This window comes from Salarias fasciatus, chromosome 13, assembly GCF_902148845.1.
Source record: "Salarias fasciatus chromosome 13, fSalaFa1.1, whole genome shotgun sequence".
Lineage (NCBI taxonomy): Eukaryota > Metazoa > Chordata > Actinopteri > Blenniiformes > Blenniidae > Salarias > Salarias fasciatus.
In genome coordinates, this window is record NC_043757.1 from 12,040,939 (window position 1) to 12,060,516 (window position 19,578).

A 19,578-nucleotide genomic window follows, 5' to 3' on the forward strand; every position below is an offset into this window, starting at 1 on the left:
CCAAGCAACACCAAAGTGTAAAACACAGCCCAGCGATAAATAATCCAGAGCTTGCAGAGGATGAGTGAGCCATGTCGCTCGCCACACAAAAGCTATTCTGTTTTGCTCTCAAACAGAACTCAGGCGCTGTGGGTGAAGAAAATCAATCTAGTCAACCCCTAGAGAGAGACGAAATGAGAACCGTGAGAGGCTTTGATTATTGTGATGGACTTAAGTCAGCTCTGCGAAAGCCACTTCTTACAGCTCTGCTGTTTATCAAATCACAAATGCATTTGCATTGCATTTTTTATTTTTTCCACCCCGCACTCATGTCTGCTTGGAAAGGAAAATTAGAGGTGGATCCGGTCCCCCACAGATTTTTAAGAATCTGACACTTTGATGAATAGATGTATTTTTCTCTGAAGCCACAATTCAATCCTAACGACACGTAATTAATTGAATTGCAGCTGTCAAGAGCAAAAGCTCGGGTGAGTCAACAGAGCTGTCTGGGACAGATAGCCTCTGTCCACAGGGCTGCGTTTTCCTTTCTGCTGCTGAGGACAAAAACTCACAGCAGATAATGTAGGATTTAGATGGCCGGTGTCCAGTATTAAAGCACGGCGAGCAGCCTCAGTGCGTACTCAGTCAAGGTTCCTCAAGAGGAAGCACATGGCAGAAAATGCTGTAATAACTTGCATCAGCCGGCCCGTCTCGCTGAGTGCAGCAGTCGGCACGTTGCCGCAGATCTACTGGTTGCCTTGAAAAGTAAACACAGATCTGATGCAACAGGAGATATCGTATGCATACATACACTCTGGATGACCATTTCTTTGTACGTTCAAGTAAACCGTCTTTATTTCAAGGACTTTTCTGACGTGCAAATGTAGCAGCTTCGCAGGCGACGCACAAAAGTCACCGCAAAACCCGGACATGTGTGTGTGTGTACAACACACAAGGAAAATATATTTACAACTGAACATGGAGAATGGTGCACACCTGAGACTGCTGAATAGAATAAATGAATTGAAGATGGGTAAAGTAGTGTAAGCACCACAATGGCATGGACATGTGGTGAGGAGAGATAGAGGATTAAGGATCTTGGAGATAAAGCTGCAGGGCAGCAGAAGAAGAGGAGCGGCCTCAGAGGAGACTCGGGATGTAGTGAAGGAGGACGTGGAGATGATCGGAGGCAGAGGATCTGCTGTGGGAGCAAATTAATAAAATAACACTTAAAAACAGTGAGAGGGACTCTAAACCTTCACCTTCATAAACACATATATAGTGAAATAAGAGAAAAAGACTGAATATGGTCAAAGAGTAATTCCATTCAAACACTGCAAACATGTACAGTATTTACTCCAAAAGATGGAGGGAGTATAGATGGAAAAATATGTGCTTCTTTATTATGACCCACACCAACAATAAACAGCAATGCTGGAGGAGCACTGGGATCATAAAAGCTCATCACTCATTATCCACATGCATAAAAACACAAAACGGGGTTCATTTCTTCTCACCCTTGAAGGTGTTCTGAGTTACAGTATAGCTGAGGAGCTTGACTTGACTTCAGGTGATAGAAGGCGACTCGAATCTCTTCAAACTTTTGACACTAACGCTAAGTAATACTTAACAGGCCCAAAAGACGACAGTGTGAAACGTAGACACACTGACAGTTCAAGGAGTCGAGTACGAGCGTCGTGTTCACTTGAATATTTTCAATGTTATTTTCATTTGATGGTTTTTGCTTTTTTCTGCAATTTTTTTTTTGTATTCATGCAATATTGTGACCTTTTATATTGCATACTTTTTATTTTCCACATTACTGTTTATCATTTATTGCTGTTTTTTTCTCATAGTAACAAAGTAGTGCTGCATGAATTATTTTATTTACTTTCCTATCACTTGTTGTTGAGGATCCACATTGTTTAAAAAAAAGGCCTTATTTTAAAGACCACGTTTTGTTAGTTTTTTTAATTACTTTCATAAGAAAGTTTTTATCTTTCATCACACATTATCACTTTGTCCAGCTGGAGCTGATAAGGGGTAGAAGATGAATGGACGAGTGTAATTAGACCTCCTTCAAATAGAAGAAGTCTTATCTTCTGATATACTCAAGTGTGTTTAACTACTTCTTAATTTTACAACATAAGAAAAAGCATGAGAATAAAACCAAATTACACATTTCAATCCACGAGTAATAAATCTGAAATATAACGTCTTTATGTTCCCGTTTGGCTTTGGTGTATGCAAAAAGTAGTTTTAGGAGTCAAACAAATGATATGGCCATCATTTTTTTATTCAAGTTTTATTCAATAAATCCATAAAGTGGTTAAAGCGCCGCACGGCTTCAACAAACAAACGTAAGAGAATCGCACTGATCAAACGTCGGGGATGAGACGAGCTGTGCTGAATCTGAACGGGACAGGAGTGCAGCGGCCAAAACAGACCAAAGCATCAACGAAAGAAATGAAATGAGCATTAGGAGCATTACGTTTCAGACAATGCCGTCGTGTTACGTAACCAGCAGACCAATGAGCTGAGGAGGTCTTTACTACAGGATTGGCACTCTGGCGGCTTTAAGATCAAACATCCCTGAAACACACATAATATTCTTGTCTTGATTTTAACAGGGAAAGAAAGGTGGGGAAAAAAAACAAAACAAAACCGAACTCAATTTTAAAAACGATTTGATATTTCATGGCAAAGAGGACAAAAAAAAAGATGCACTGTAAAGCACATCAAAAGGAAGGCTTTCAAGCTTTTTTTTTAAGCCAGATTTAATTATCAGACAATGAAAAACTGAAACTATTTGAGTTTGTCTCTTCCACTGACTGCACAGCTGCACTTGGATACAAAACTAATGAAGTGTACTGTTGAGTAACGCTTGAAGAGTGCCACCAGGCACAGAAGAGAAAGGCAACGTTGGGGGCGGCTCTGCTCTCTCACCAGAACTCAGGTGCTGGAGTGATTAATTATGACTCAACGCAGTCTGACTGGTGCGTGTGCGTTGAGCTCTTCAGGAATGTGTTTGTCTGCATCGGTGCGTGAGCCAAGCCGAGTCGGTCAACGCCAGAGGAGGTCAGTGGTTGTGGCTCGGCCGCGGAGTGCTGCCCGACTCGGCCGACGCTTCGGCTTCGTGATGCATTTGACTGAGGTGTTTGACCAGGCTCTCCAGTTGGGGATTTCCTCCGAATTCCTTGATGAGCCGGTAGGCCTCCACCTCCAGGTCTCGCAGAGTCTGACGGGTGTAGGCGAACGAGCCCACCTTCTCCAGGTAGTCCACGCAGTACCGTTTGATGTCCATGTTCTCTGTGCGCTGCCTCAGGATGTTTTGCACCTGGGTGCTCTCTGGACGCGACCATATGGCGTGAATGGTGGGGAAAGAGAACTTCCCCTCCGTCAGATCCTCGCAGAAGCTCTTGTTCTCGCTGTACTCCCGCGAGCTCAGGTTGGCGTAGTCGTCTCGGATCTGAAAGAACAGGCCCAGCGTGTCCAGCAGAGGTTTCAGGTCTTGTTTCCAGTCTGAGAAGAGCTGCATCAGACCTACGGCCAGGCCGAACAGGCCGCCGGTTTTCTGCAGCACCATGTTGCGGTACTCCTGCTCTGTGGGGCAGGTGTAGGTGTCTCTCCAGTGGATGTCCAGGCCCTGACCCCGGTGCAGCTCCAGCAGCTGGCGGGTGAACACCTGCACGGCCTCAGGGTGCTCCAGGATCAGGACCTTCTCCAAACCCAGGAAGTAGACGTAGTTGGCGGAGTTGATGACGGACGGGACGCCGTAGATGCTGTGCGCCACGGGGAAGCCTCGCCGCAGCTTGGAGCTGTCCTCGATGTCGTCTATGAGCAGGCTGGCATTGTGCAGCATCTCGGTCACCTCGATGATCACCTGAGCACAACACAAGCACCTGATCAGCACTCTGACGTGAATGTAGCAAAACAAGACTTTAAAATTCCGAATACTACGTCTGGAGAGGAAAAAAGAACAACACACTCAGTTTATGGTCGTGTTGTGTTCACAGCAGGAGAAAATATTCCTCACACCACTGCTGCTTATCCTGGACCGCCTGATTCATCGTTTTATCTAAGCAACAATCTGATGGGAATATTTGTCTTCTTGTAAGTTTTTACTGCGATTGAAAATCTTGAAAAATGACAACCTTCATCATTAGATGACTCAGAATCCCACACAAAACAGATGATGTGAATGAAGTGGACTTCCTGCTTTTAATGGAGACAGTAGGAGGCTCTCAGCAGCTCTGTGTAAATTATGCATTACACGTTGTACACAGCAGAGGGTGCCATGTCTACACTATTGCATGCGCTGCTCCTGGCATCAAAGTCTTCATCAAGCAGAGTAAGTAGCTGAAGACTCAAACAAACCATCCAATCACTCAGAGTATGAAGAGCTCAACAAAGACACACTCCAGGCTGGAGGAGACTCCGATTCTGACAGAGCTGCTGTTGATTTTATCTGCGACGTTTAGACACCCACAAAACATCAACAACAACAGTGGCTGGATGTGTTTATAGATGAAATGCACTTGCACGGTTTGAGCAATTAGAGGTGTTGCAGCAGGGTTCAGCAGAAAGGCCGCAGCACTTAACTGTAGCCATTACGCCGAGGTATTGACAAGCTGCACCAGCTTTATACACTACGACTCCATCAGCTTCAGCATATGTGCGATGCAACACTGAGCCGAGAGCTATTTGGACAATGCACAAATACTCTGTGAGCTCATTTACTCAGTCATGATCGAGTAATGTCAAATATTTGTAGCTATCTCGTATCAGCAGAACACATTTCTGTCCATCGGGATGAGCTTCAACCCAATAACTAGTCACAGGTTTGCTTCGTGTGTGTGTGTGTGTGTGTGTGTGTGGAGGGAGGAGGCTGTCCGAGTTGCCGTGAGGTGTCTGCTGTCCTGAGCTGGCCGTGCAGGCTGCTGGAGTGCTCTGCTGATTTAAAAGACAAGTGGTGTGGTCTGGTAATGAAAGCTGTTTGTATGGGGCCTGCGAGCACAAAGAGAGACTCAGTGGGTCGGGCAGATGGCCAAGGCTGGGCCGGTTGAGCAGTTTATCCGCCGAACACAACCTTTTCTTCGGCAGGGTCCCAACGCTTGCTCACCCTGCAACCTAAAGAGCCACTTACAGGAGAGGGGGTGTGTGTGTTTTGGGTCAAACTACAACGAATGTACACAGAAAAAAGGGAACTGGAGATTATATACATAAAGTCACGCGTTCAAAGGTTTGCTGCAAATACACTGCTGTCTCTGTGAATCCGTTCAGGCAGTGTGAAGAAACAATCAAGGCTGGATTTGAAATTCATATCAACAGCAGCTCAGCATTAACAGCCACAGCTATCAAAGCCCAACACCAGCGCAGACAATTTTCAAGTTCTGGACATTGAGTGTCTGGGTTCTCCAAGGAGTCCAATTAGTCAGGCTGTCTCTGTATAATGCTGCTGTTAAAGTGCCATCACCGCTCCGAGAGACTTTATTATCACCAGAGGTTACTGAGGCAGAAACTCACTCCGTTTGCCGAATCAGTGGTCCATTAAAAATGCAGAGACTCCTTCACAACAAATGAGTGCAGCGAGTCCAATATATTGAGGGGAAATTACCGAAAACGACAAGTCAGTTATGTGCTGGTGTAAACCTGTCTTATTTGGAAGGGCCACAGAGGGTGCTAACCACTACAAGTACACCTGAGACTGACTCCGGGCCTGTTAAAGTCTAATCGAGGACTGTACCATCACACCGCATGCCAACCGGATTGTTTCCTCATTTATGAATTTTCAGCTGCGAGTTAAATAAGACCGAAATCACACAAAACTCCAAGAAGCTGCAGTGTAATCTCGATCAAATGTTCTTTAATCTTCATAAGGCACCACAAATCCTTGCAATGGTCCGCCCCGCTCGGCTATATGCTATACATGTTCACAAACAAAGCTGCATGATGGTTATTAAGGCTGCAGCAGCTTCTGTTCCGAGTTTGAAGGGCCTTTCTGCGTGGAGTTTGCACATTCCAACCGAGTTTTTTCCAGGTTCTTCACAGAATCCAAACACATGTTTGATGTTAATTGGTGACTATGACTAATAGTTGCATGTTGGTGAAAACAGCATCCCCGCTGAGGAGTTAGATGGCGGCTGCAGTATTGACCAGGCCTGAAGGTCTTGGCTGTCTAAAGCCAACATGAGGAGGCTCTGTAATTATCATGAATGAGGCTGTATGAACTGCAAGCAATTAGGTATTAATGCTTGACTAAAGCTATTGTCCATAGACTGTATAATCCATGTACCAGGTATTCAGGATCAATAACAAAATCAATATAACTGTTTGGCTCCTACTGGTGGCATCTCCTGTACAGTGAAGCACGGCGGATCCTGGCCACACAACAATGCTGACATACAGTGCATGAGCACATATGTACTCTATTTTCAGTTATTTTTGAATGAAGGGGGCCCGTTTGCTGTATTTCTGTTGTTGTTACTCTATCGCTTTGCAACAAGTGGCTCTATCTACCCATACATCCATCTTTTAAATGCCAATATGTGGAGAACCACAAATCATCTCCTTGAACCCTGAGGAGCACTCTGGCTGTAAACAAAAAGGTGTATTTTCATGCAGATAACCGATACTTTATCAGTTAAACAGCAACGCATCACTTTGTGGCTGCGTGCTTGAGCGAAAGACTAATATCTACTGTGTGGGTAATAGAGCTCCAAACTAATTAACAGTCAACATAAAGATTTAATACATATGGAGTGGGTAATACATTTAGGGAGATGAGCAGAGGAGTCGTTTCATGCAGAAAACACCACATTTGTTGAGTGTGGTTATTGTTTAATCTGTCACCTACTAATTAAACTGATAACAGATGAGATGTGTGAGATGAAGTACTATGGCTAAATTGTTTCCTGAGAAAGCCAACAACACGGACGGGCTGCAAAGGCTCCATGCAGCTATAACCAGGATTTACTCTGAGAATATCTGCTCAATCTTATAGCTCTCCCATAATGATGACCCTCTTAACACACTGCAGGTCGTATCCGGGCGTTTTCTTTATTATTACACTGTCCATCAGTTATGAGTTGCTCCACATCAGATTTTATATGTGGACCTGTCACCCCGGTTGTTTGCAGAGAAACAGCTTGTGAGAAGCTCATAGCCCGAGGCAGCACATGAATGCAAGCTTTCACAGGAAGACAGTATATATAAAAAAACTAACCTTTCCACATTGTCAGAGAGAACAAAAAGAAAGCAGTCGGCTAAAGGTCACGAGGCAACTGATGAACACAGCCGAGGGAATTTCCTGAACATCCACGACCTGCGCCGTACAGCGGCACATATGGGCTCCGATAAAAAAAAAAAAAAAAATGCACCGTCGCATGAATGAGACCCGAGTCCCACTGTCACTGTCTGCATCCATCCGAAGGCACGGTTGTTTCCATGGCGGCGACTTCTTGGCAGCAGCGTGCTAATGATGACGAGAGGAGTGCTCTCAGTGTGCGTGATGGGTTCAGCCGGAGTTTACAGAGCTGCTACACAGAGATGGAGGGAGCCACGGGGCGAGACAGGTCTTTGATATGTGAGGCAGATTCAGACCTCAGCCGCCCGCTGGAACATAACAGGGACGTTCTGTCTAAAGTGGAATTACCTGGAGAACATACAGACTTGGATCAAATCGACATGTGAATGTAGGATGCATGAACTGCGAGGACATATACAAAATCCAAACTCCTTACTGATATCTTCTTTCCACACGGCGCATTGAAACAGAAATTCCAACACTACAATCAATAAGAGAGGTGCATCTACAGTATAACCAAAACAAACAAATCAAAGATGCCACTTTGAATGTTAAATCACTCATTTTATTAATTTTCTGAGATCTGAAGCAGCAGCAGCAGCGATTAAATATGTATCTCAGAGCAGAATGAGATGGATGCAGCAGGAGAAGGCCTGACGTGACAGGATCGATCTGTAATGTCTAATAGTTTGTCAGAGCAGGGAGACAACTTCATTACTCTCACACGTATGCACCCTGTTATGTTTTTTTTCTTCTTTTTTTTTTTTTTACTTCAGGAGGTAACTCAGAAGAGCTAGGACTTTTTCTTTACAGACTGAAAGTAACTATTGGAGACAACAGCGTGACCCTCGAGCTGCGCTTCAGAACTGGGATTTCTCCGGTCTGGAGGGTTCATAAAACATTCAAGACAAATGGAGACCTGTTGAGCTGCGACATAATAAGACCTGAAGGGTTCAGCACTTAAGATTCTGCACCATTGAAGTCATGCAGATTTACAAAATACAGATTAGAAATCCATCCGAGTCTTTGTAACGGCACACAAGACCATTATGACGCCACCACAGTTTCTGTCCGACTGCTACAATAAGGTCAATCGCCTGTGCTCCCTTGGGGGAAAATGACAAGGTTGACAAAACTTGAATGGGCAATCTGAAATTATTTCAATGGAAAAAAAACAAAAATGCCAATCAGTCTGCTTTGTGCTTGAATATTTCCAACGCAGTCTAAGATTTCCTACGCTGCGATGAATGAGTGGAGGCGTTCCTGGGAAGCCGTCTGCGGTCTGAATCATGCTAATCCCTGTTCTACAGAGGTACTCGGCAGCACAAGAAGCTGAAAAAGCAGCAGTCTCTCACTGGAGCTTAATGTGGGTACAGTGTGTCGGAATTCCATCAGCAAACAATGGCTAAATGCTGCCAAATGTTTCCTTCAAACAGCCTTTTACTAAATCATCTAGAATACACTGCATCGACAAACAATTACCTACCATCATCCATTTAAAAAGGTTTTTTTTAGAGTTTCTCCTTAGATGATCGTGGATTCTGCCATCCCTCTGAAGGTACCACAACAACACTTCACTTTAAGTGTCATTTTACACTGCAAAATTTGCACCTTCTCCCTCTGTGTAAAAGGTTTTTTTTTTCCCTCTGGTTTCTACCCACAGTGCAAAACATGCAAATGAGACTAATATGTGATGTTAAATTGCTTGTAGGTGTTCGTGTGAGGCTGTGTTTTTGCTCTGAGATGGACTTGCGGCTGGGATTGACTTCAGCACCCCTGAATTGTGCGAAGCAGAGATCGGTGTGTCTGTTATACCTGACTGACTGGTTTGCGCTTAATCCATCAGTCTATCTTTTTAGAGAAGGTCCTGCGGCCGACCCTGAGGCTTCACCACAGTACACTCCCAACAAAAGACGACCGGGAGGCATCTTAATGAAATCCTCCAAAAACCTCACCTGGCTCCTCTCAGAGTGGATAAGTACTACTTTGTGTTTCCCCAGATGGCACGCAGGGTCAGGCCACCTTACAAGGAAGCCTCATTTCAGCTTCTTGTTCTTTCATCATGACCATAGGTAAAGGAGGGGGAAACAGAGAGCTCTCCCTGAGGCTCTGCCCCCTCTTGGCACAATTGTCCAATACAGCAACGGAACTGTTCAACATCCAGTAAACAAAATATCTCATTAACGGCCTCAATTTGCATCTGAATCACAAAACAATCTTTTTCAACAATGTGTTGATTTAAAAACACACCACCATCACAGTGCTTTAGTGCAATAGCCCCCCCTCACTCTCATCTTGAAAGCCATCTTTAAAGACCACCTGTACTCCAGTAATCTTTTTTCACCCTCGAGAAACGAGCCTTTTCTTAGAGGTTTCTCTTAACAGATGTAAAGGAAAAGAAAGCGGAACAGAAGGCAGCAGATGACACAAAAATTTGACTTGGCACAGACGAACGTTGAACTTACTCACCGAGTCCATTCAGTAGGAGGAGGGAGGCTCAGTGTCTCATGACCAGACAACAATGTGTGCAGAATGTGAGCGCAGAAACAGGAAAGTGACGTTTGAAAGTACAATGAAGTGGATTTATTAACTAAAGCCATACACATTACAAACTGACATAACTGGACTAGGAGCCAACTAAAATTATAAGCAAGATTTACATTTTTATTATTCCATGAAAAGTAAAAGCTACAGTATTTGTGTGAAGCTTGTTTTGAAAGTCTGATGTCTGTATTATGTGCAAGCTGTACTGTACCGAACTGTGTTTGGATAGCAGCTCACAAAGCCATTGTTCCCTGGCATTGTCCTAAATGTTTAATTAAGTCCAGGAAACATTTTTATGTAAATTATGCTTTTGTCAAGTTCACGGCGTTATTCTGTGCGGTTCTGCGGGTGGTGCCCCGCATTACAGGAACGATCAAAGAACTGTGTGAGCAACTTAACAAGCTCTGATCTGATACAGCTTGATATTGTTAGTCAAATAAAATCTCATGTTAACCAACAAAGCCCACTGTCCTCTGACTGGACCAACATCCATTCACCAAAACAATGTCAGACCGATTTCACTAAACGTGGGCAGCAGTTCAGGAGTTGTGCCTTTGAGCAGTCAAAAATTTCATGAAGCTCACTCGCTGTACAAAAACCACAACAAATTGCCGTGACAACCTCCTCTGCAGAGCGAGAGAGTGATGTGTCCTCTTTTAGCTTCCCGTTTTGGTTTTTGGGCCCCCAACATCACTCTGTAATGGAAAAATCCATTGTGTACACTGTTCCCAGTAGCGACCCACAAGAGAGAGAGAAAAAAAAAAGGGCTTGAAAGGTTCAACATTCACAGAGAAATGAGGAAGGGTTTTTAATCACAGTCATAAGATACTACCAATGAATGTTGTTCAAAACCAACACTTCAAACTCAAAGCTCTATCCATCCAACCATACATACACCATCTATACCACTTTATTCAGTGTCGTGTTTAACAATGCTGGAGCAGAGTACAGCTCAGACAGGGTACAGGGCTGACAGGTCTCCAGTAACATCACTGCACACACACGCCAGCTGACATTCATACCTATTTGAAAGATCCAGCCTGGAATCGAACTCACAACCTTAACCTTCGCACTGTGAGCGATGATGCTGCCCAGCTCAGCCGCATTAACAATTGAATGAATAAATAGCCTGGCTTCATTTCACCTTCCCTGAAACAGTAAAGACTGTTTGACTTTGAATCCACAGAAATTTGAAATGGATGGTTTCTCACCTGCAGTTTGTCCTCTGGAACATTGAGCCAGTGGTTAAATGCTTGGGCGAGTTTTGTCCTCACTTGCTTTCCTGCAAGGTGAGCAGAATTGAACGGCTTTAATAGGAAAAGGCATTCATACAGTGTTATGAAAAGGAAAGGAAAAAAAAAAACTCTAATTGCATCCACTATTGTTGTAAATCATGAGCGAATACAGCGTTTTAAAACGGGCTGGCATTAAAATTATGCCTGTGTCCTCTCGGTAATGATTTTTAAAGAACACAGTTCAAATCTATAATAGCAAAGCAGTTTATTGGCAGGATTATGTTACCAGGAAAAAGCAACTTTTAAAACTTGAAATAGTCAAAGTTTCGACCAAAGGATATTGTTGTGGTTACAGCGATCTCTGCAACAAAGACCTTTAAGGTCCAAAGATGCAGAAAAAACATTAACCTCAAGTGTTTCTGTGTCGTGGATAAACTTATTAAAGCAGTGCAACCCAGTAGAGCAATTACTAACAGAAGTTACTCTCATTTAAAAAAATGCAGTTAACGTCTGTTCTGTAATTTTAACACTTCGCAACTTTAATATCATTTGAATTAGGGCTGTAAGTTCGACACCCCGGGTCTCAACGATGATGGTGTTACCATAATCTTGAGCAAAAACACAGTGTGCGTGACACAATTTGACCGTGATGTGTTCATAGCGTGAAGTCTTAAACATTCCAGACTAAAGTTGATGTGTTTCACTTTAATATAACCTTGATTACTTTGTTGGAAAAAAACAAGTAACTGAACAGTTTTCATTTTGAATCCTGTATTAAAATACAGGAACTTTCTGGATATGATCTATTGAAAGTCTTTAAAAAAAAGTTCTTCTTGAGAGTGTAAATGGCACAGCGACACTGCTGTGGAGGAAATGTTCCAACTCAGTGAGATCCAAGCACATGTCCTATTTACCCGAATTACACTCTGCTGTTGGGTCAATCTTCTCTCCAGTGACAAAAAGTGACCAGCAATAGGTTAATCAGAATTGGTAAAAATGAAATGCTAAATAATTTGCACTGCTGTGCTTATTTATCTTATTTATTGAATGCCTTGTTTTTCAAACTGTTATTTAATCATTGCTTGAAGTCAATGATACATTAAAACCCATTAATGCACTTAAAGGACACATTACCAACGCAACAAATTGATTCATGCTAGAATCATTGTTCACAGATTCTGTGGAGAACATTAAAATGGAAAGTATATAATAACTTCAACTTTGACAAATGAACAACTTAAACAAGAGAGGACCATCTGCTGCTGCAGAAGAACATAAAAAGAAAACTGGAAAGTAAATCAATCAAAACTAGCAAACGATTCAAACGCATTACAGCTCCGACACAGTGTGAAACAAGAGCAGTCAATGTGTTTTATACACAGCCGGATAGCTGTCTGCCTTTGATTATATTATAATGATAATAATACAATCTCCTTTTCCAGTGTCTCGACTTAAGAAACAGATTTTTTGAGGATACAAGGAACTTCTATGCCCTCTGATACCATTCATCCAGGAAGAAGAGGTTCCCCATCAATAGAGCCTTTCCTCTCATAAGAAGTGAAACATGAAATACACACTCAATTACTCTTTTAGGTCAGACAGGGTGAGGGAAAGTAGCTACTAACTCAGAAAGAGTCTCCTGAAGATGCTCACAAGCCTGGTAACACTGAAACAGCATCACTCACTTCACTCAGAATATCTGATGTTTAAAACATGTAATAATCTGACCTCTAAACGTAAGATGAACCACACTTTCAGAGCTGTGACTGGCTGCAGTGCTGTATGTAATGCGAAGTGGTAGCATAAAATGGATTCTATATAGTTAACCAGCATTGCTCGATCATTATTCTGTGTCTACAGCAGAACCGACAGAAAAGTGAGCAGTTTAGTCGTCACTCTAACCACTGGATTAATCAGATTAGAGGTTCAAAAAAATTAAACTGTTGTCTTTAGAAGAATTGAAGGCTTACCTGGCAGCTGCAACAAGTATTTATATGGTTCCAATAAAATTCGGTCAGAGGCAGCTTCAACATCCATTGCTTCAAGTATACACCAATTTATTCTGTAAAGACAGATTAGACAAACACAGAAATGTGATTGTTGTTGACAATTTTAGCTCTTTTAAAGTCTTAAAAAAGTTTAAAAAGATGTCTTAACTTTTCATGGATGAACTACAATCAGAAAAGATTCAGCTCAGATCATTTCATTGATTTACATATTCATGGTAGAATAATGCAAAATCACACCTTGTTTAGTAATCTGACAAAGCAACATAAAAAAAAGACCTGTCACCCTTGCATGTGCTTTGGTGATTAAGCAATACATCCACCATCAAGTCAGTAAACAGGCTGCTCATGTGTTCTCCAGCTACTGATGCATATTGAGGGTTTATTTCTAGAGTGTGAAGCTTAAGGTGTATTCTGTCCCTAGTTCTTACACAACAGTTTGCCTCACATCGAGTTGGGGTTCAATGGAGGACTTAATACACTTTGTAACATTTTAGGAGATTATAATTAACAACTGTAATCTGGTAGGTGTCTAATATTAAGTATGCCTCTGATGGTGTTCTGATGTCCTGAGGTTTTGTACTAAATATTATTTTATCATTTCAATAAATCGTTAATACACTCAAAACAAATTTGGTTATTAAAATGATTGCTTTCACATAATTATTAATGGTTCTCTCTTTTTTCTTTGAATCAAAAGATCCTAATCTTCCCACATAGTTTACAGCACAAGACCGACACTTGAACCAAATAAGAACATAATTTACACTCATGCAGTGGAATAAGAAAGAAAAATGTTTCATTGTAGTATCCCCCACATCATCTGATGTTAACTGCACTTGTAGTCATCAACTCCCCATTTGCAAAGTGATATGTGCATCACATGACAGGATAAGTTCAAACACTTCACTGATGACTCAGAATGATGCAGGCAGATTTAGCTGTAATATGGTACCACCAATACAGATGGACAGTAAGCTGACAGTTAACTCAGGATCTGAAGGTGTGATTATACTTTTTTATTTTTATTTTTTTTTACCAATTACTGTATTTTCAAATGAGACATCATTTTTGAACTTTTTTCTTTGCTGGGGGAGTGGCTCTGGCTCTCCTCTTAGCTTTAATTTGAACTTTTTCTTTGCTTGTACTTAACTTTGTTTCAATTTTGCTTGCAATTTGTCTTTGCAGCTTGTTTGGTGTTTTGTTGTCTCAAATGATTTCATTTACAAGTGTTTTATAAGCAAAAAAAAGTTTTCGTTTCCAGGTACATTTGTGTGGATCCTTCATTGAGGTTAGGGAAGACCCTAATAAAGAAAATTAACAAAATGCGCAAGTATAAACCTGCGTGAGATATACTGTGACCATTACATGCTGATTTGTATAGGTAAAATGCTCATCGCGATAAGCAGAATCTTTGCTCAATAACGGATCCATTATTTGCGCAGCGCAATCGGTAGATCGCCCAAATAGTTAAAACAAAAATAGACACTTTCACATCTACCCGTCATTAAAAAAATACCTGCAAAACAGACGCACAAATAAAGAATTGTGTGTATTAGATAATATTGCTTTAGTGCTGCCAACTTCATAACCCCTTCATAACTGGTTCATAGCCCCACCACTGTAATAACATTAGTTATGTTTAGTGGTCCTAACTCCACCCACCTCGGCTGCTGTCTGTCAGTCTTCTGACGAGCCGGTCCCGTTTTCCGGTGAGCCACACTGCTAACGAGCTAGCCGTAGCAGGCTAACATATATGCGCCAGCATGTCCTCCTTTATTTACAAAAATAATAATAAAATTATCCACTGCCACGCAGGTCCAGTAAGGCACGCTGTGACGACCGTCGCATCCGCCCTATAAAATCATGTAGGTCCGTGGAGTGCTGGCTGGTTCATGTGAAGCTATGCTAGGCTAAATGAGCTTCCGCTGCGCCCTGTAAAAGACTTTCCAGCACGAGCTACTTTTGAAGGCTATATAAGCTTTAGCGCCTTTATAGAGCACGCGCAGAGCGGCTCAGAAAGGTAACATGGGTGCCTCGCAAAATGTGCGTTTGCAAATATATATCTCTACTCCCCGGCAAGTAACTTCATAACGTGAAGCGACAGAGTTCCGCCAAACGGGACGGCTGAGAATGTATATCGAACATACACGTGTAATTGGAGAGCTGGGGGTTGTAGTTTGTTGGGGATTTTTTTTCCCTATCATATTGTATCAGTCATCCAGTAGGATTACTCGGTTCACTTTACCATGGCTGTTTGTCTGTCAAATCAGCCAATCACACACGAGTAGGGCGGTTACCTTTTTAGTATCATCCAATGAACGGGTTAGATTTGCCGAGGGGCGGGACCAAAACGCCTGTCGATCATTCTCGGGAGGCGCGGGGGGGGGGGGGGGGGGGGGGATCACAGAAAGAGCTAGGCTCGAGGAGCTACTCAACAAGGCAAACAGCAGCTCTCTGCGAAAACCACTTTTACCCATCCGCATCCAACATCCACCGGGGCCAACGGACGGCGTTAAAACCTGTCAGATTTCTCCTACATAAATGTTCCTATGGATTACTAATCCACTTTCGTCGAAGAGCAGAAGTGTTTGTCAACTTGACAGCATAGGTAAGCCTGCTTTTGTTCGGCACAGCCATCGCTATTTTCAACATTTTAGCAGCCTTGCTTCCCTGCAGCTACCAAGCCAACCTTGACGTTAGCTAACTTGTTAACTAATGCTGTGTTGTGTTTCTAAGGTGGGTGGGGGGTGTTCTGGGGGAATGAATGAATCGCGGGGTCGACGAGCAAAAAACACCACGGACGAAAATTACTGACAAAACTTGGTCCGCACGATAACAAAGTTAGGCGGTGGGCAGCCAAATTAAGCTGATGAGCGCAGTGAAAGGTTATGCTGCTCCGAGGTGGAATAGTTTAGACAGGCACCGGAGTGTTGTGTTGTTGAGCGGAGGAATCCTCCGGGAGGCTGTCGTCGAGCAGCGCCTGTCATGGTGCCCCCCTAATAGCCATCAAAAGTGATAATACTCGAAACAATCTGCGACTTGCGTGCGCTCGACATGGGTGCGGGATGTGCCTCGTCGACCACCGAGGAAACGGTGTAGTTTAACAGGTAAACTGCATTGTCAGGGCTTTCTTTTGTGCCCCCGATGTCGTTTTAGCTTCGCACGATTGACTTGTCCAGCGTAGGTTGGACCAGATGGACTACCTTGTATCAAGTAGTTGGCTGAAAAACCAGATCCGACTATTTTCTGCTCAGCTGGAGAGGGACTTGTGTTATTCTCGGTGTTGTGTGTGAATGTGTGTGTGCGTGCGTGACCAGTATTTTGCACATTTCCGTAAGTGCTGCTGACAAACTGGGCAGCGATCACTGGAGAGGAGCTTTAAATGGGCTCGACGCTCTCGGTCCGCCTCGGTCGCGGTGTTTCGGACGGGGCTGGGGGACGGTCGAGGCTCGGGCTGTGTGGGTGCATTATTGTCGGCGGTGGTCAGTCAGTCAGTCATTCAGTCAGTCAGTCAGTCAGTCAGTCACTTTGCAGCGCCTGCTCCAGCAAATTGTCTGGGGCGGATGACATTGTATCCTCCGCGATCATTCAACGCGACCAGGAGCCACAGAGCAGGGCTGCGACCTTGGCTTCTCTCCTAACAATAAAAATGTTTGGTGGTGGAGGTGGTGGTGGTGGTGGCAGTGGGGGATTAAAGCGATGTTGCTGCGTTGCAAGTCTTCCCTTCGAGCTTGACCTTGTTGCGAACCGTTTGCTCGACTTGTTTCTTTGTCAGAAGCCCCCCCTCACTCATCGTTACTCGGGGAGCAGTCAGCGAAATGCCAGACCAGTCGATAACTGGAACATTTTGTGAGCGGAGAGAGTCACTTTTTATCTGGGTGCTTTTCTCACTTTGTTTAACTTGACGTTGCTGGATGTGGCGTATGCGTAAAGGTCTGGTTTTCGGTGTGTGTGTGTGTGTGTGTGTCTGTGCGAGTGTGTGTGTGTGTGTTGGCTGCCTGTGAGCTGTGTGTTGTTATCGCTCTATTTTTGCTGTCGAGTGTACTCTGCAGAGCGCAGCGCACCGAGACAAGGGAAAGAGGAGCGATAACCAAAATGAACGCTCTCGGAGCAGTTCTCCTCCGAAAAACCCAGCGATCCGTCTCCCGGGGAGAAACGGCACTGGAGCGGGCAGGTGAATTGTGATCGGAGATCCTTGCGATTTCTCCGGCGTTGGCGTGCTGAAGTGTTCTCCTTTTTCTTTTTCTATTTTTTTTAAAGCCGACTGTCAGCTACAGAAATGGCGTCATCCTCTGCTGTAGCGCTGGTACAGTCGGTGCGCTGCAGACGGGCAGGCGGCGCACCACGCTGCCGTACCCAGAGCACCGAGCACCGTGCGCCGTTCACACCGAGCCCGGCGGCTACCTGATCCGTGTGCCTGTGCTCGGAGGAAGCTTCTCTCCGCCTGCCTTCTTTTTTCTTTTTTTTTTTTTTTCGTCTCCCTGACTAAACAGTGCACCGGGCATTACATAAACGGCTTAAAGGAGCTCTCCGCGAATGAGAGTGATCAGCCTCGCACAGGTTTACTTTGCAGCGCGGATATTTCTGGGGAATGTGGCTCGAAAGCTCCCCGCAGACGCAACACAGACACACACCCTTCTCCGTCTGCTTTTGCCCGGTCCGGAGCGAGTCTGTCTCAGCCGTAATCCAGGATGTAAGAACACGGCGATCCGTGAGAGGATGTTTCATGTGCACGCGCTGTGTTGTTCCCCCCCACATGCGCCTGCCGCCCAGCTCCTTCATGGCATCCAGCAGTGTAGCAGCAGCAGCGGCAGCAGCAGCAGAAGAAGTGATGTCATCATAACATAATGGTGTTTTGTTGTGGCAGACTGAAGTTGGCACTCTGTGAAATGCCTAACAGCTTCTTCATCCTCTGTTTTCAGCGTCGGATTCGTTACACTGGTCACCAAGAGGACTCATAGAGAGATGAAGGTATGTTCATTCATCCCCCCCACCCCCCCTTCTCCTTACTGTGTGTTCAGTCAGTGCCACACGAAACTCTTTTTACATCTCTGCTACTTGTGCAGCTCATTGTCATTCAGCTGTGAACTGGAGCCCCAACAGAATATATGCTACCTGAAAATGCAATGCAACCTTCTATCTCTTTGTTTCGGAAAACAGGGCTTAAAGCAGCCTCCATCAGTCTATATTTTGGTCTTGCTCAAGCTGACACGTGTCTTGGATTAAGGCCAGAGTAATACATTTGTTTGATATGCATGATATTGAGTTTCCAGTGGCTTCAGCTGTGTTCCCAAACACAAATTGGAAGCTGTGATTGTGATGTTATGCTTTGTTCTGCAGTCTGATTGAATTATAAACCACGACAGGGCACAGACAGGCAGTGATGTAGGATCTAAACTCATACTAAAGGTGTGGCGCATATATGAATAACAGAATGAATGAGCTGTGCAATTGATGAAATATTCAGAAACTCCGTCGTCGTTTTTTTTCTGTGGTCTTATTCAGTTTGCGGATCCCACAGCTGTCATTGTTTGAGAACGATGCTGTGATGGGAGCTATTTAATCTTTTCTCAGAATGTCTCTGGATCACAGTTGTGACTGTTGCAGCAGTGCCTTCAGGCTTCTGTGTTTTGAGTTTGTCATTTGTTGCCATGTGAGCCACATGTAGTGTCATAACCTGGAGGCTGGTTTCATTTTCAATCAAATTGGCATCACATGCACGAGTTTTGGGGGCAGACGGTGTTTTAAGGAGTACATTTTAGTTGTATAAATGCTATAGTGCACATAGCATGTCAAAGTCGTGGGACAACAGGAGGCAAAGAGAAGGTGTGAGCACCCCTGGTGAACTTTGCGACTGGAGTGTTCGCGGTGGACACATTAAAAGCAGCTCTAGTAATGATTTGTTCTCTGTCACTTTGCTGCTAATGGTGTTATGTTTATTGTGGTTAATCAGACTATACCACTACCCCCTAATGGGTATGTCAACAACCCAGCAAAGTACCCAATTACATTACAGCCCAAAGCATCATCGGGTGTGAAAATAGATGGCACAGCCTCTGTGTGAGATAATGCGAAAAAAACTTCACTCTCATATCAATATCATTTGCACTTTGTTTACTTGGGATTTTTCTCTGTGAGCATGCATGGTCTGGCATTCTGGTGATGCTTACTTGAACCACGGAATGGTTTATGCTTATATAATGACTTGTTTATGTCACAGGAAGGGAGTGGAATTGTGATGACGAGAAATACACTGGAGTGCAATAATGGTGTGTTCATGAGTAACTGGGAAGTTGGAGGGAGGTGAAAAATGCGTCTGAATGCTGTCACACTGGAAACCTCCCACTGGGAGTACAGGATGCTTCAGAGAGTTCAGAGGCGTCAGCAACATGACAGCATTTATAAATTTACATGACAAAGGCCTTTTTTTCTGTTATTGCTTTGTAATAAACAAACCGTGTCATGATTAAATTAATAGCCTAGTCTATAAGTGTAGGCTGGTTGT

General features: G+C 43.7%; 2 protein-coding genes across 4 annotated transcripts in view; one reads left to right on the plus strand and one right to left on the minus strand.

Annotated features, from left to right (window-relative positions):
- Positions 1–2,254: 2,254 nt before the first annotated feature.
- Positions 2,255–15,123, minus strand: ggps1 (geranylgeranyl diphosphate synthase 1). Its single transcript, XM_030107311.1, has 4 exons — positions 14,736–15,123; positions 13,035–13,126; positions 11,041–11,111; positions 2,255–3,862 (listed from the first exon to the last, which is right to left on the minus strand). Exons 2-4 carry the CDS (start codon positions 13,099–13,101, stop codon positions 3,059–3,061), a joined length of 942 nt encoding a protein of 313 aa, XP_029963171.1. The 5' UTR covers positions 13,102–13,126; positions 14,736–15,123; the 3' UTR covers positions 2,255–3,058.
- A 362-nt stretch (positions 15,124–15,485) lies between these two features.
- The window catches only part of arid4b (AT-rich interaction domain 4B), a 43,022-nt gene continuing 38,929 nt past the window's right edge, over positions 15,486–19,578 (plus strand). For all 3 annotated transcript variants that reach the window (XM_030105998.1, XM_030106000.1, XM_030106001.1), the window contains exons 1-2: positions 15,486–15,681; positions 17,996–18,044. In XM_030105998.1, the coding sequence (XP_029961858.1) occupies positions 18,039–18,044 (6 nt within the window). In that variant the 5' untranslated portion in view covers positions 15,486–15,681; positions 17,996–18,038. The remainder of the gene's footprint in view (positions 15,682–17,995; positions 18,045–19,578) is intronic.

Coding starts and splice junctions, on each gene's coding strand:
- ggps1 (XM_030107311.1), bottom strand. CDS start 13,101: ATGGATGTTGAAGCTGCCTCTGACCGAATTTTATTGGAACCATATAAA. Junction 11,112..13,034: donor ATACTTGTTGCAGCTGCCAG/GTAAGCCTTCAA, acceptor CTCACCTTGCAG/GAAAGCAAGTGAGGACAAAA. Junction 3,863..11,040: donor TTCCAGAGGACAAACTGCAG/GTGAGAAACCAT, acceptor TGTTGTGCTCAG/GTGATCATCGAGGTGACCGA.